Below are 17,557 nucleotides of genomic sequence, written 5' to 3'. Positions count from 1 at the left end.
AGAGAGGGCTTGAATGTTTTTCGTACAAAAGCCATTGTTTGTAGTATTTAAAGTTATTTATTTAAAGTAATTTATTTTCTCTTATATATAAATATAGTCGTCAATATGCAACCACGTCAATCAGCCGGTTAGCATGGGTCACTCAAAGAAAACTCTTTGCAGAAGCCGTGCAGTGTTTGCTTCACCTTTGATTGACATTGTTATAGAGTTGTATTATATTGCGGTTATTTTTTTTCATACAGTTTAGCTGGTACAGTATATGCACACAGGCAGTAGAAGGGCTGGCAGATGTTGAAATTTACCTTAACTGCTTTGGAAAATAGCATCAATAACTACATACAGCTGCAGCTCTTTCCAGTGTCTTCCTATTGTTGCTATATAATCAAAAGCACATTCCTCATTGCGATGATATAGCTGGCTGAGGAGGGATCTGTTGATCAGTAATGTGGCACTTCAGTACATATGAGATATCCAGAGACATATTTTCATATCTATAAGGCTGTTTTGATCCTGAGTTGCTCATTTGATCAAATGTATCTAGAATATGACCAAAAAAAGTACTTGAATGTAAAGACACAGTGTAACATTCTGACTGTACGCGATGTTTACGGCTGTAAGGAGTTCAGGTTTAAATGTGTGCAGATGTGTAAATATCTGGAGGAGAGAGCTGGCACCCACTGCACCTCTGTAGTGTGTCATGACTGAGTATTTAAAATTGTACAGTACAGAGAATGTAGGAGTTACAGATGGTGTGTAATAATTGTGCCTTACTGTACGTATGGCAGCAACATGTCTACTGAGAGTAAAGAGAAACTTATATTAGTAAACTGAAGGTGTGCTGGAGTTTTCATTCCCATTCAACACACAGAGGCGGGAGTTCATCGGCTATGCTTTAATGGTGAACATAGCAGGTTTAACAGTGAGCAGCACTCTGCAGTACAATATACCTCTTGTTAGAATATACAGGTGTAGCTCTCGTTCAGAACCTAAGACAAAAGTGTCAAAACGGCACATGATTCTGTTTCTGACACCCCCGAAACACTGACATCAAGCAGCCACAAACGCCCCACGTGTGAAAACGTCACCATAACAACCCTAACCCGGGGATATTTCAGGAATGTGTCGCATGCAGGCTTAATACAGAGAAAAAGAAGCACAACGAAAAGTGAACGTGACATTTTGTAAACAATACGTGACTATTCTATGGACCCTGCTTTATTTTCACGGTAGTGCAAAGCGTCGTTACAGTACACATATCTTCATAAGGCTGCCACTTTGTATATACTGTAGGCTCACGAGTTGCAAGCAACAAATCACCTTAATTCATTAAACGTATAAATAAGAGTGGATGTATCAGTAGAAGTAACAGTTTACCCATTAATAGACAGTTTGCATTTACATTTGCTGCAAATGCAAATATACGGTTAAAGTGCGGCCGAGTTCGGACCGCGACAGGAAGGTGAACATGAAGGTGGAGGAATGAAATGGGAGGAGAAGCACATGCTACAGTGACACCAATATAAGCACACCAGCTCTCTGATTCACTCCACTTTGGTTCCGAGTCCTGTTCTATGAAGCCAGCTCCATAGGCCCCTCCTCCTCGCCGTCCGCCCGGTTAGCGCGGATCTCCATCAGGGTGCGGGCGAAGCGCGCCCAGTCGTCAGTGTGAGTCACAGACAGCTGGAGGGAGGACCACAGAGAGACAGGTACAACATGTTATCCACTGGGCGGACACTCACTGAATGGTTGCTTGGTAACAGACTGACTGTTCATCATTCATCGTTCATTTTTACTCAACACTGTTTCATCAATAATGATGAGAAATCAACAAATTCTATGTTTGCATTAAAAAAAAACCTCTCTTGTTCATCTGTAGACCTGCACACCTTGAAGACAGTCTAATCTTCTAGAGTAGCACCTTAATGGAGAAAAACCCAGCGCTATGATTGGTCAAACTCTTCCACTTCCTTCATTTTCAAACTTAACCCTCCTGTTGACCCAATCTGTTCACTTCCTCCATCATTCCTTCTTTCCTTCCTCCCTTCCTTCTTTCCACAATCCTTTTTCCCTTGCTTCTTTCCTTCCTTCCCTTTGTCCTTACTTCTTCTTCCTTCCTCTTTTGATCCAGTTGTTCCCTCCCTCCATCTATCTTTCCTCCCTTTTCCCTTCCTTCTTTCCTCCCATCGTTCCTTTTGTCCTTCCTTCCTTCTTTCCCTTCGTCCTTCCTTCCTGCCTTCCTTCTTTCTTTCTTTCCCTTCGTCCTTCCTTCCTTCCTTCCTTCCTTCTTTCCCTTTGCCCTTCCTTTCGTCCTTCCTTCCTTGACCCAGGAGGACAGCAGGAGGGTTTTAAAAGACCTGAGTTCCCATTTCCCAACAACTGTTCATACGCAGGTGGGACAGTTTTTTGCAAATTGTAGAGAAATAAATCCCAACAATGTTCTTTTTATGTCAAGAAAACTGCACAAACAGGTGGTGGCAGGTCTGTATGTGGAAGGGGAACAGTTCAGTGTGGCAGCAGCAACATCACATCAGGGCTCCCAGGATTGTCTGACAAAAGCAACCTTTGCTGAAACTCTTAAGCGTTCACATGAATGCTACTTTAAATATCGCTGCAGTGACTGTGTTTCTGTAGTAATATCCAATCATCTGGAGCTGAGGAGCCGTCACCTTCCCTGATTGATAGATTGATAAATCTGTTGTTTCTGACACAGGGCTGCTGTCTACATCCAAGCTGCCGGCACAGCCACTACAGAGAGGCTACATAAGGCTAATGAAGGACTTGTCAAACTGAATGTTGTTGCTCTTCATGTGCGTAGCTACAGTCGTGCACTGTGGGAGTCGTGAGTGAGTGGGACAGAAGCCACGGCCGCCACCCAAGCTGTCTGCAACCGCTTTGCATGGCCAGGCTGTAATTAAACAGGAACCAGGAGGAGGAGGGAGGCAGCCATTTTGAACCCTCCAACCCCCCACAGAGCTGGGCTGGCCGCAGCGGGGGGCGCTGCCAGAACATCGTCTATATGGTGCCCAAGTGACTTCGGCATTAGCAGCGTTTTAACAGCAGCTCCAGCACCTTAAGAAACAAAACAAAACAAGCAGCAGGTCCAAAACATTTCCACGTCATGGAACAGCATCAGACCACTGACCCTGATCTGTTGGAGCTTTGTCCCATGGCGTTTGTTTTACGATTTGGACTTTCCATGCAGAGCAACACCAGCACAGGACTAATGTAAACAGCCCTAATCCCTGCTGATAAATGACCTACAACTAATTTGTACTCAGTAAAATAATACTGAAATAAAAGTATTTGGTGTTTTGTTTTCCTGGAGGCGTCTCAAGGTTTGCTATTGGTCCCATGACCGCACTGCTCTGGATGGAATTGCTGGCATCTCTTTTTTTTTGCTTGCTGTTCCTAGTTTTAGCTCTATAGGGGGAGTTTCAAGTGAAAAAATACCCCCATCACCACCACCACACACAACTCTTTGGAGTCATAAAACCTTTCAGCCCCGCTCACTTTTATTGATGACTCTTCGTTACCATGGGCCCAGCGTGGAGGCCACCGGCTCAGCTCGGCCTCAACCACACAGCAGAAAAAGAGGCTAAAATTAGCCGAGCGGCTAGGCTAACGCGCCCTCACATGGGGATCCTGACCAGAGCCCTCCAAACATGAGAGAACGTACAGGCAACAGGCAGAGCGGTTGGCCGCTTTGTGGTGGTGGCAAAGTCATGTGGAGGCCATTTTTACAGGGACACGACAGAGAAGGGGGGAAAAAAAAAATCAAACACATACATCCATGGCAATGCTGACAGTTGGGTAAACATACAGGGCTACAAGACCTAAACTGGCTGGTTGTGGTGCATGTGGAGGTTTAACTGAAAAAAATCCACTCATTTCTCCTCTTTCAGAGCCGGTCTTCCTTCAGAATCAGTTAAAAAATGTGTTAAATATACATGAAACACGCAATGTATAAGTATAAATGTGTAAAATTAAGATTCAGTTGCTATTGCATAAATAACTTCCCCACCACATGACATTTTATTTTGAAATCTGGAGAGAGGGATTTATTACTGATGTTTTATTTAGAAAGACCACATACCCTAATTTTAGGCACTAAAATATCTCAATGTTCTGTAAAACAACTTAATTGCAACAGTGCAATCATTTCTGGTCACTGTAGTCCTCTCATGCTTTTGGCACCTTGGGTCTAATTCATTTTTGATGGTTTTAAAAACGAAGTTCGAGAACCAGCGGCTCTTTGCACCAGAGCACCTGGAGGGAATCCAACAACAAGGAGCACAGTAGTTTTATTTTAAACCTGCTAAAATATTAATGTTTTATGTGAGAAACACTGCAGTGCATCGGTATTTCTAATGCCAGTCATTATTCTGTAATGATAGACCTGTACCTCAACAAACCAGCGTTCTTTTTTCTGGGGACCAAAAAAGATTCTGCTCACAGACACATGGAGTATGTCTCTGCTTTTTTTGTATTATGTGATTTATCTATTCATAAATTGCACAGTTATTATCATCTGTACCTCTCCAGTGTCGTAGATCCAGACTCGACCCTCTGAATCCCCCACAGCCACTTCCTTCCCTCCTGAAGACCAGCGGACCCTGTTCAGGGCCGACGCCCCCTCAATGGTCACGCTGGCAGTCGGGACCTGGTGGAGCAACAAAGATCAGAAAGTTTAGTCCACAGTTCCACTCATCTAATGCATCAGATTACATCACCACAAACTGTGCGTTCACACTGGGATGTATATAATAAACAGCACATTGAGATGAGAGGACGTATACTCAGTCACAGATGATTCAGATGGAAACAAAGAAAGGCCGACAGTGATCCTGAGTCGTCAGCTGAACAATTCTGACTTTTTATCTCGAATTCTGCTGTGTCATGCTATGCAATCTTTCCCAAGCAACCTGACTCTGACCTAAATTAGAAATGCATTTGAGCAACTGAAATAGTTAAATATATAGAGAACTGTCTGAAGTTGGATGCATCGCAAAAGGGTTGTTCAAACCACATGAAGTCAGAGGGATTTATTTCAAAGTGAAATACCTCAATGCGATAAATCAAATGTTTTTGTTTTTTTAAATGTCACATTAAGCATTCAGCGGTGGCATATGCAGCATATTCAGTTGCTAAGTGTAAATACAATGTGAGGAGGTGACAAACCTGCTGTGACCTATGACACCTCCATCCTGCCACCTGCAGGCGGGGACTTGTCTTGTTTACAGCTGCTGTTCCAATATGTTTCAACTGTGAGAAATGCAGCTTACTCAAAGTAAATGAGTGAAATTACAAGTTTCTCATCACAGATCTCAACTTTACCCTTAAAGGGACAACGAGGAGTTTGTATTTAGTTATAAAAAAGTCTCATATTAATGTGGATGAATCTACGTTACCCACTTGTTAATACTTTCGGTTTCCCGGACACTGCCCGGTGGGTCACTGGAATAACGCCGCCGAATCGCAGTTTATGGTCGGAACTACGACGGTATCTGATCGTCTTCGAACCTCCGACTTTCATTCTTGATGAATGAAAACATTCTTGGCAAGACGTCCGTCTTGCGCCGGTCCAAGAATTTCACAGTGTGTGCGGAGGCTCATGGTAAATGTAGTGTGAAAACACTTCGCTTTCCAAAACTCCTCGTTGTCCCTTTAAACTTGTTCCTTGAGCCCTAGTTTATTCAATAGCCAACTTGCTGTTTACACCAATCTTCTTGATGTTTATTGGAAAATGGGAACATCTATTATAGTCTAATTTACTGAACACATTTGCTACATAAAAACAGCAACTTTATCCAAATATCCTACAAGTTAGACAAACATTGCTGTCAAATGTACAACTTCTCATTCAGATGTGGACACAGGAATATTTAGTGTATAATAACCGCCTTCATGTTTGCTGTTGTGGGTGAGCCCATGCTCTTTTTTAGTAAACACCAGTGCTCGAGTTGCACCTTTCAAAACCTCAAAAAAACCATCTGTAGTGTTTCCATAAACTGTTCCTGACATGTGGCAGGCGAGTCTGACACATGTCACCGGTGGAGACAGAGGCCTTGGCATCATGTCGCCTCACACACCGAGCTCCTGCGTATTTAAAGCAGCGCTAACCACAGACTCGCTGCCATTAGTCTGCTAGCTTCCACCGCTCCGCTCGAGTGGATCTGTACTGTATCTGTATTGGCTGTATGTATGTGTGTGCGTGTGCGTGGTGGAAATGAGAACCAGCCGTGCTTGCACTGCTCCGTTAATGTCGTTATGTTTTTAATATGACGGCAACAATGGGAAGTCTGTTGCTATTAGGCCGACTGTGTGTGAGTGGATGTGTGTGCGTGTGTTTGGTACATCCGTTTGTGTGTGTGTGTGTGTGTGTGTGTGTGTGTGTGTGTGTGTGTGTGTGTGTGTGTGTGTGTGTGTGTGTGTGTGTGTGTGTGTGTGTGTGTGTGTGTGTGTGTGTGTGCGCGTGTGTGCCTTAGCAAATGTTTCTCATAAAGCACATTGTTAGCCCAGTTAGACCATCGGTAATGAACTCTTCCTCTGTCAGTGAAAAGGCCGCTGTTGAGCGAACCATGGGAAACTTGTCATCTGGGCTGCAGAGGGAAGACACAACACCGGCGATGGAGTCGGGGATTGAGAGTGGGGTTAAAACGAGAAGAAAAGAGAGATTAGATGAGACAATGGAAATGATTTCACCCACGAAATCCTGGGTGGTGAGATGTGATTTTTTTTTTTTCCCGCACACGTGTGCCGCGCGAAGGAGCTGCGAGAAAATGAGACGAACAAGCAGCAAAAGAGCATTACGAGAGAGGGAGGAGAGCATCTGTAGAGAGATGCAGACTCGTATTAAGGTCGAAGGCACTGTGGGTGTTGTCTCCATGGAAACCAAGAGCCAAGGAGAATGGAGGATCCTTTTATCCCTATTTTACCTGCGTGATCAAAGGTTCGGTGCCTCCTCCTCTGTGAGAGTTGGATCAAAGTATGGTTTTCACACTCACGGCTGAACTTATATTTTCTCTATAATGCAACTTCTTCTCTCTTCTCTTATACCTGAAGGAATGATAAATGGACTGCACTTATGTCGCGCTTTTCTGGCCTTGTCGACCACTCAACGCTCTTTACACTGCCATCCACGTTCAACCGTTCATTCACCCACTTACTGATTAGCAGACGACCTGCTCCAGTAATAGCTCGGACATTCTGGGGAAACATAATTATCTGCTTTCTTGCCTGGAGTTCGATGAGAAAATTGATACCACACTCATGTCTGTACGGTAAATATGAAGCTGCTTAACTTGTGTGTTTTCCTCAAGATGTGGAACTTTTCCAAAATTACTAACAAACTGCAAACAATTTGTGGAAAATATTTCAAAGACTAAACATGTTTGACAGTGAACTGGCGTGGAATTGGGCTTCATAAAATTACCTTGAATAATTCATTTCAGATTGACAAAATCTTGGGGAAAACATGTGTCTGAGTCATTGTTTTGAATTATATTTTTAATACGTTTTATTAACTATTTTATATCCAATGCATTTGGGCTGTAAAACAAGATGAGCGGTTATTTACTAGCCTTAAATGCACTCCCCTTGTCCCCGGGCCTGAACTTTCTCCTTTTATTATTTTCATCTCCAGCATGGGACTGCGGACTGAGGGCTGGGGCTCGTGGTCGCCTGCACATCTGTGAGCTTCACTGATGGGACAGATTGTGGGAGGGAGATGGGACAGGGTGGTGGGTTAACGTTGGACAGAGGTTGGAGGAATGTTGGCCTGATGGCTGGGTGGGAGCCGGGATGAGGAGATGTCACCCTGTCTGATTTAAAGCGAGGGCTGTGGGAAACGCCTACAGGGGAATCGTGTGTGTCTGTGTGTGTGTGTGTGTGTGCGTGCAGGAAGGGATGTGGAGGGTGGTGGTGGGGTGTGGGGTTGATGGGAAGGAGACGGCCGGGGTGTTTGGTTGTGCGGTTCAGGCCTAGCGACAAGCCCCGAGGACACCAAACACACACAAAGAGATGACATGGAAGACACGCCCACAATGACCTGTCTTCACCCGGCAGCACACTAACAAACACGCACGCACACACACACACACACACACACACCTCAGTGTCGTTGTTGAGGTTCCACAGGTCCAAGCGGCCCATGCCGTCCACGGCAGCGAAGATGGCGGGGTGCACAGGTGACCACATGACGTCATACACGTAGTCGGCGTTGTCCTCAAACGAGTACAGGGGCTTGTTGTGCTGAAAAAGAGGAAAAGAGGAGATCTGTGTGAGAGTGAGAGAAAAAAACACTGTAAAGAAAAAAAAGAGAGAGAGAGTTAGGGATTACAGCAGATGACACACCAGAAAGAAAAGAGAAGAGAAGAGAGAGAGAGAGAAGGAATGGAGAGAGGGAGTGAGTGAGTTTCAGACAGAGTGGCGCTGCCTCAGCCTTGGGGCCTGTCTGGGTGCAGAGCCTAATTAAAAAGCCTAGCACATTCACACAGCGCCATAAAACCGCTGGGAGAGATGAAAGGGAGGGCCCCTCCACAAGGTGTACTGTAACCTCAACACAACAGCTGTCTGAGAGAGAGAGAGAGAGAGAGAGAGAGAGAGAGAGATGGACGCAGAGGAAGGGGCTCTAGAAACGGAATATGTGTGTGTGTAGTCCGACCAACACTGGAATATTTTGGTCTATACCGATACAAATAATCTACCATGTATCAATACGGTTATGTATTTCAAGCGTTTTTATATACATTTTTATTGGTTTTACAAGTAATTGGCTAAAATATAAACTAATACTGTGTGATAATGACATGGCACACAGCATTGTTTTAACAATTTATTCAGCTCATTCAGCTTCCAGCTTTCAGCATTCGGTATTTCCTTCAGGAAATGCATTCTCTAGTCTAATCTACACTTCATATTGTAGTAGCGATATGGCAGCTCCAAGACACACTCCCGCTGCTCATAAGAAGCTATTACAGGCAAATAGCTCGATACAAATATGAGCGTGTGTGTGTGTGTGTGTGTGTGTGTGTGTGTGCGTGTGTGTCCATCCCTCAGACTGGCTGTTAGGATTCCAGAGGCTTACAAACTGCATTCCTGACAGGTAGAGTGGGAGGGGTGGAGGACAGGAGACAGGTTGGCTAGAGGAGCAAATGAAAGAATGTAGTCACTCTCTTTCTTTTTCTCCCTCCTCCTCCTCCTGCCTTCTGTCTTTTTTCCTTTTCCTCCATCACCTTTACTCCCTCGCTCTGCGGTTGCTCTGAAAGGCTGTGAGACTCACACGCACACACACTCACACACACAAACACAAACAGGGCCGAGGCAATTTCAAGCCTCGATTGAACCTGTTTTCCAGCCGAACAGGTGACAGCAGAGGTCATTTCTCTCCACCTCACTGTTTCAGCATTCGATCAGCTGGGTGGCCGCTGTTTATGCTCTCTCCTTGTTTCAGTCTCTGTCACCATCACAGTTTGACTTAACTCTTTTACTCATCTTCTCTCTCTACAATATTTCATATCTACTGGTAAACATGTAAAATGTCATTTTATTTAAACGTCTGGTTTGCCTCTGTACGTTAAGGTAACACATAATGTAGGAGTTGAGAGATGAGATGAATAAAGTCTTCTTTCTATCTACTTACTATTCAGAATGTAAACTACTATTTTACTGTTGTCTGGCCATAATCTACCTTTCTTAAATAAGGTGATTTGGGTAAATAATCTGCAGCACCAAGTCTTAAAACTAATCTTAAAATGAAGCTTAATCCTTGTGGCGCCGCACATGAACTAACTGCTTGTCATTATCTTTCCTGTGCTCAGGAGCTGGGATGTTCCTGGCACGTTTAAACTGGAAAACCAGTTCCAGTGCACTGGATACCGATAGTTAACGTCAAAGTGCTATAATGATTTATTGATATTAAGTCTGGTTTCCCTCCCATGTCTCTGAGCAAGTTAACCAGCTGATGAATGGGTGAATGGTTAGTTAGGCATTTAATTCTTAAGATTGTCATGCCTATTTACATATTCTTGGCAATCACAGTCATACTGGTAAAATAACACTAAAATAATGCAAATTATAAATTCATACCCAGCATTACAATTGTTACAGGTCCCATATTTTACACTTTTATTGTGTTTTATCTGAGGTTTTGATATCTATCAGAAGATATATTTATGGTTTTAAGAACTACAAACCATTTTACACTCCAGACTCTTCTACTAGGGGCTAGTAATAACAAGTTACAAGTCAGCCAATCAGAGGAGAGCATTAAAGCCTCTTTCCTGATTGGCTGGCTGTTTTCTGAGTGATTGAATAACAACAGAGCAGATTGCAGGTAAATACTACAAAGAAACAAAATCCTGCGAGGCTGTATGATGGGTCCAGACAGGCTCAGTGTGGACACAGCTGAGAGTTTGTTGTGACATCATAAAGTTACTGAAGTCCTGACGGCTGGTTTTAAGGCTCAGTTTCTGACTACAGGCTGCGAGCATCTCTCTGTGGACTGAAGTGTTGATATTTTCACAGTATCCATACAGAACCTGGACTTGATTGATGATAAAAAACAAACATGGGAATCTACCTTTTTACAAAATGGGACCTTTAACACCTTCATGATTGCTCTTTCAAAATCCAAAATGTTAGAGAGGTAGTGAGTTTTACAGAAAACTACTTCTCATCTCCTTCCAGAGGGATCCAAGCTGTGTCTTTTCTGCAGCAGCCAGAACTGTACGATCTCTCCGCATCACAGACGCCATACGATCAGAGTTGTCCTCAAATTAGACATTGTTATGAAATGCTTCATAAGCGGAGCTGTAAGAGAGCACACGCTAAACCCTTGACAGAGTCTCATTTTCTCCTTTTCCAAATACATCTACAGACACTCATCTGAAATATTATCAACACTCATTAACAATCACCTGAGCTGACAGTGATGCAGACCTTTAATTAACTTCTTAAGAGAGCAAAAGTGGAATGATTACGCTCCATCCAATCAGTTAGTAGATGCTGGTTTCAGGGTCAAGAGAGCATGACGGTTCAAGTTATGCACAATTATGAACCCACTCCCAGCTGTCGCGACGTCTTCTCACTCTGGCTGACTAGAAATGTTTTCACTAACCACAATATTTGCACCGCTGAGTGTAAAAACATCAGGAGACTCCTGTACGACGGCCCTTTTGAACTGCGAGGGCAGACGTGCGTGTGAATGCAAAGAGGATCCAACATCCCAACATGTATGTGTGTTACAACGGTGTGTGATGGCTGTGATTGGTGGGTTGAAGGCAAACCTCAAGGGGGTTTTAGGTAAGCAACGGCAGCTTGCTTAAGGTGTACGTGAGGCATGTGTGGTGTCTATGTTTACACACAGACATACACACACACAGGTATTTCGCCTGCCCACATACAAACATGAGTTCTGTGGGATAAGAGACAGACGCACATTCCTGCGGTACCCCTCAAAGGAAAGGGAATTCCCAAATCCTGAAAAATAACCCGCTCTCCTGATGAAAATCCACAGAAATGTTTTAATATGTGTCATGGGACCCTTCGCACGTGACTTATGGACCGGCTGCATGCAAACATGAGCTAAAATTCATCTTTACTGCCTGTCATAGCCAAGTATGAACCCTGTAACTGGATCTTGCATAAAGTTAAAGGTATTATGCAATATGCATTATGTATTTTCCTTACATTGAATAGTTCTCTCTTTGATTTCTGCCTGTTTTTGCTGTTTGACGCCCCGCTCCTGTTGATCTCTCTGTCCTTCAACGTTAGCATAACTTTCCACTATAACCATGAATTTTCATTACTCCTGCTGACTCCTGCATCCTGCGCCCTCTCTTGCAGGTTTCTCTCTATCTTTGTTTCCTACCCTCTTCGATCTTTAATTCTCCATCTTATTAACACAATCCTATTTTCTACTGTGTGTTAATCCTACATGTATATACAATCCCATTTCAGCCACAGAAGTCATATGTACCTTGTAAGCGTACTCCTTTGTGTCTCGCGACCTTCACCGCTGCCAAAAGTGTCCTTTGAATGAGTTGGCTAACTTTTCTATTCTCCGACACTCACTTTGACAGAAACAGTGACCGTTTGCTTTTTACTGCCACTAAAAATGCTGCCAAATGGAATTCATCACGTCGGTTTGAAAGGAGAACAAATGCCCTGAGTGGACGAGGTCACTCAAAACCAGCGAGAGGAGGAGTGCCCACCTTCAACAGTGTGTCTGACTTAGATCCACTGAGTGCCCCTGCAGGCGGGCAGCCAGCACCGGTCCCATCAGTGCATTTGGGTTTTTGCAGGGACGGAGGAGGGAGTGATGCACGCATACAGGACACACACCATGTCTGAACAATATCAAATAGCTGTAAGTGAATACAGAACTGTTGGTACAGCTCAGTTTATTAGTAAAAGACAAACTACTAATTGGCCAGACCCTATTAATTGATCTGCAAACAATTTAACAAGCTGCGTTGACAATTTAGCTCCTTTGTCACTAGACTCATCTTTTTTTTTTTTTTTTATAAAAGCACCTCACAACAAATCTAGCAACTTTTTAGGACATGAGAGTTGCGCAAGGTCAGGTTTTCCCTTCGCAGACACATGTCAAACTCTTTCTCTGAGTGATTGTTTTACAAGAAAAGTTGGCCAAAATTCAACTTATAAAATCAGCATTTTACCAGCAGCTTGGAAAATAACTGCTACAGTAGTTAACATGTGGTCTTGACGGGCACATTGCAATCACACAAGTTGTTCCATTGTCTGGCAACAGAATCAGGAAAAAAAAAAAATGCAAATACAGCTTTAGGAGGAATTTGTCCATATTAATATCTATCATCGAACACATCAGAATGTAAAGTCCAGAATAAGTCTGGACAGGGGATTTTGACCCAGTCTTGTTAAAAATAAAATCATGATCAAGTCATTTATTCTTTTTCCCTCAGTTCCACCTCACAGACAAACCTTCATCTGATGCTGGGCAGATATCCAGCCGACTCCTGTACTATTGGCAGTAAACCTGTTTTACCATCTATAAAACTAAAGCATTTTATTAGTACATCCAACTGGTGGTGCAGCACAGCCTGAGAGGAAACTCCCTGGCAGGCGAAACTCAGGTTAAATTAACCCATGTTCCAAAAAGAAACTGTGCAGCAAAAAGTGCAGCTTGTCAGAGTATCGATATCACAACAGTTGTGTGTGATGGTCTTAGTGGGGGGTTTACAACATCAGCACCGACTCTGTTACTTTGCTACTGAATGATTTCACTGCACACCCACCCACACAGTATCCATATACACACACAACTCCCTCATAATGCCCACACACACATTCGCACAGACACACAAGTAGTAAGAGACTGATTTTCAAAAAGAAGTTGCTCACCTGCAGTTCTCAGCTTTAGCCCCCAACTCGCTTGTTCATTTCTACACTCTCAACACTCACACACACACGCTCACTCTGTCTCCGAGTCCACAATCAACCCCCCACACATCCCCTCTCTCTTACTCACACACAGATACACAAAAGTACACACCTTGGTGCTCCAGAGTTTGACAGTCCAGTCGAAGGAGGATGTGATGAAGAGGTGGGAAAAGTCCACGGTGCCCACCGCGCTGTGACAGCTGATGCCCGTCACTGGCCCCTGGTGGCCCTCGAACATCTCACAGATCCCTGCCTTACTGGAGAGGGACGACAATGAGGCACGAAGAATGAAATTCATAACTCGTCATGCAGTTGTCTCACACAGGCTAAATATAAGGGGGTGAAGTGGTTTGTGTGTCATTGTGGATTATCATGCTCAAAACTAAATCACAGCACATGAAAGAGTTAAAATAATTCAATTAAATTCACTTAAAAAAAAAAAAAAAAAAAGCAACAAGCAATACTTATTTAATCTTATTCCAATTAAATGTTTCGATAATGTCTAAGGCATTAAAGCAAATATTAACATTATAAAAAAAAAAAAAGGGAAGGGAAAGGAAAGGAGAAGAGAGATGGGGGATCGCCTCACTGCTGTCCTGTGTGTCTCCTACTGGGCTACTTTTCTATTCAATTTTTATTTACCATTGCAATAATAAACAAAGCAAAAAAGGTTTTGGATCAGAAATCACTCCACACTCTTTACTGTTCCCTGGTCTCACTATACTTCCAATACTGTGCTGAAGTTTGGGGCAACAACTATAAAACATCACTACGGCCACTAATCACCATGCAAAGAAGAGCAATACGGATCAATCATAACGCTGGCTCAGGAACACACAAACTCATTATTTCTACAGTCCAAATTACCAAAATTTACAGACATCGTGGGCTATCAAACAGCTCAAATAATGTTCAAAGCAAAAAATAATCTATTACCAATAAATATACCGAAATGATTCAGTATTCATGTGGGGACCTATATTGAAAAATTACCTTTAATTTAACTTTAATTCGCACAAGCAGGAAAGGTTTTTGTGTTTCAGTCAGCGGGGTCAGACTATGGAACAAGTTCACTATGGAGTTGAAGCAATGTCCAAACATGACACAGTTTAAAATGAGGTACAAAGACATTATTTTCCAGAGGTACAGGCTGAGGGAGATGTTGGGTCGCACCAAGTGTTAGGAGGATATTGTGTTTGTGAGTATGTGTGTGTGTGTTTGTGTTATTGAATGTGAAGGTGGATGTCGGTATTAGACCTATTTTATATTTTTTTGTATACGTATATGTTTGTATGCATGGAGATGTGTGTACATGTGGATGTTTATGTGGACATGTATGTAGGAATGTGCATGTGTATGCATGTGTATGTGGGTATTTATGTATGTATGTATATGTGGATATGTAGGTATGTATGTATGTATTCTGTATTAGGTGTATATGATATTCTTGTTTTTGTAACATTAGACAGGTTTAGGTATTCATTATTTAAAGAGAGGGGGTGGGAGTCTATAAGTTTTACTTCTCACTCCTTTTCAAATATGAATTTCTATATCTCATGTTTAAATGTTTTGTCTTATTGTCGTTTTTAATAATATATTCAAAATAAACATTTAAATCAATCAATTATTATATATATATAATTATATATATATTGTATATATCAATCAATTATATATATATATATATATATACACATGTATATTTATTACCTATTCATTATTATTATTACTATTATTATTATTTATTATTATTTTTGTATGCTCTATATCATATTATATATGTATATACTGGCAATACCACTCCACCTGCCTCTCATACACACACACACACACTTACAGTAATACTACATTCATGTATCATCGTAACACGTAATTTCCTGTTGTTGTCTGTACCTATGTCGACTGTTTGTATGTTTGTCCATGTGTTGTAACATATTTGTCCCTTATGTCACCTCGTCTATCACTTCACTTCACCAATAAAAAAAATAAAAAAAATTAACATTATTACCCTTCAACCTCAACATGTCCTGGATTCCTAAATGTATATTTACGGTTATTCTACTGTAAAACTATAAGTCATATTATGTAATGTAGAAACATTAAACAAGCACCTAAAGCACCACTCAACACTATGATCATGTGACGGTGTTATTTACTGTGTAACTTTATGCCTGTGTGTTTAACAGCATGTCTCTGTGTGTGTGCGTGTGTGTGTGTGTGTGTGTGTGTGTGTGTGTGTGTGTGTGTGTGTGTGTGTGTGTGTGTGTGTGTGTGTGTGTGTGTGTGTGTGTGTGTGTGTTCACTTACCTGCCGTGTCTGGATGCAGTGTAGACAGTGCCCTCCTCACTGCCCACCACATAGTTGTTAACGTCTCCCGTGGGAAAGGCCATACCTGTCACCGCCACCGGCTTAGATTTATTGTACACTAGTTCCATGGTCTCCTACGCACAAGCACACACACACACACACACACACACACACACACACACACACAGTGGCAAGCATTAATGTGAGCCCATAAACACGCCTGTACAAGTCCATCAACAGTTATAGAACATAGATGGGGAATCACAGGTAGATTTCACCACTTACTGAGTCATAATATATTGAACGTTATTTGTGCTTTAAGACGTTAAAGACACATGTTGTGGCAGGTTGTGTGATGAGTGAAGAGTGTGTTGTGTTGTGTTGTGTTGTGTTGTGTTGTGTTGTGTTGTGTTGTGTTGTGTTGTGTTGTGTTGTGTTGTGTTGTGTTGTGTACCTGTGGCTGGGAGAGCATGTCCAGACTCCAGGAGCACATCCTGCCGTCTGTAGACACAGTGATCAGGTTGTTGGCGTTCTGCGTGCCGACCACGTTCACGCAGTACACTGGATGCTACACAAACACACACACAGAGACAAATACATACAAAGTGATTCAGACACACAGATACACAAAAGGACAAGATGGGTGGGAATGTACACTTGCACAATACATAATACCACGTGTTTTCAATATCTCCTAACTCTAAACTGAGAAGATTACAACAGTCTCCACTGAAAGGCTTGTTATCCACTGCATGTTGTCAGTAAGTCATGGTTTTTACTGTCATTGATTAGATGCATAAGAACTTCTCTGCACCTTTGGCCCCTTCTATAATAAGTATTAGGATAGCTGTCTGTCCAGGAAATTAAATACTCCAATAATTTGTTATGTTAATATTAAAACAATTAGATTTTTAACATGTTACTTTGAGTTACCCTTAAGCATGACATCATTAGTTTGTGAACTAGTTTGTGATTAGTCTTTTTTTTTTACAATCTATGGAACCAACACACACCTCACATGCCTGTGTTGTCGTCCTTATAAATGACTCTACGTAACCATTATGTCATTACTGGGCAGTAATTAATTTGTGTACTGACTGAGCCGAACAAAGATCCCGTTCAGCGACCAGCAATGGACTGGCTCACTGGAGAAGACAAGAGGGACGACCACAGCCAATATGGATGTATGGATGACACGTAGCGCTGTGTGTCCAGTTATACCTACAGTATGAACGCTCATTTCAACTCTGTGTGTGTGTGTGAAAATGTTGATTCTCAGATTATAATGACATTTTCTTATTACCCTTCCTATTTATTATAAGATACCTACAATAATATATGAAGTATGTATTAATCTGGCAATTTATGCAGAACACTTTTCAAACCTTTTAGCCCCTGAAAACTCCTTACATTAAAAAACACAAAAAAACAAATGTACCTAATGTGAATTTTGATTGTTGTATTTAATCATGAACATCCCTGTGTCAGGAGCTTAAACTCTCCTCTGTTATGTTGCTACTACAGTAAATCACTGTATTATGCCCTTTGAAATGCAAATACTGAAAGCTTTTTCATGTAAGTCAGAGCTTGTTTTAACATTTACAATCACACTGAGCTGAAAATAGCAATTATTTTAATTGTTGTAAACAAATCATTTTTTTCGTCTTTAAAATGTCAGAAAATATTTCCCAATACACAAAATACAATTTCCCAATATCTATGTTTCAAAATAAACGTTTATAAAGTCTGCAATTGTTTTCTGCAGACTGATTAATTAATAATTGTTTAAGCACTAAAAGCAAAACACTGTAGGACTGTAACTCTGAGA

At 42.0% G+C, this 17,557-nt stretch overlaps 1 protein-coding gene across 1 annotated transcript in view; it reads right to left on the bottom strand.

The window, feature by feature from the left end:
• Positions 1-1,569: 1,569 nt before the first annotated feature.
• Positions 1,570-17,557, bottom strand: part of dync1i1a (dynein cytoplasmic 1 intermediate chain 1a) — a gene marked incomplete at both ends in the record, with an annotated part of 56,149 nt that continues 40,161 nt past the window's right edge. Inside the window, 6 exons of the mRNA XM_083982800.1 lie at positions 1,570-1,680; positions 4,535-4,660; positions 8,110-8,250; positions 13,535-13,679; positions 15,730-15,863; positions 16,184-16,297. Coding sequence (XP_083838926.1) covers positions 1,570-1,680; positions 4,535-4,660; positions 8,110-8,250; positions 13,535-13,679; positions 15,730-15,863; positions 16,184-16,297 — 771 coding nt within the window. The remainder of the gene's footprint in view (positions 1,681-4,534; positions 4,661-8,109; positions 8,251-13,534; positions 13,680-15,729; positions 15,864-16,183; positions 16,298-17,557) is intronic.

Source organism: Trachurus trachurus, assembly GCF_905171665.1.
Source record: "Trachurus trachurus genome assembly, chromosome: 11".
NCBI lineage: Eukaryota > Metazoa > Chordata > Actinopteri > Carangiformes > Carangidae > Trachurus > Trachurus trachurus.
Note: the sequence above shows the minus strand (reverse complement) of the source record. Positions and strands in the feature narration are given on the sequence as shown.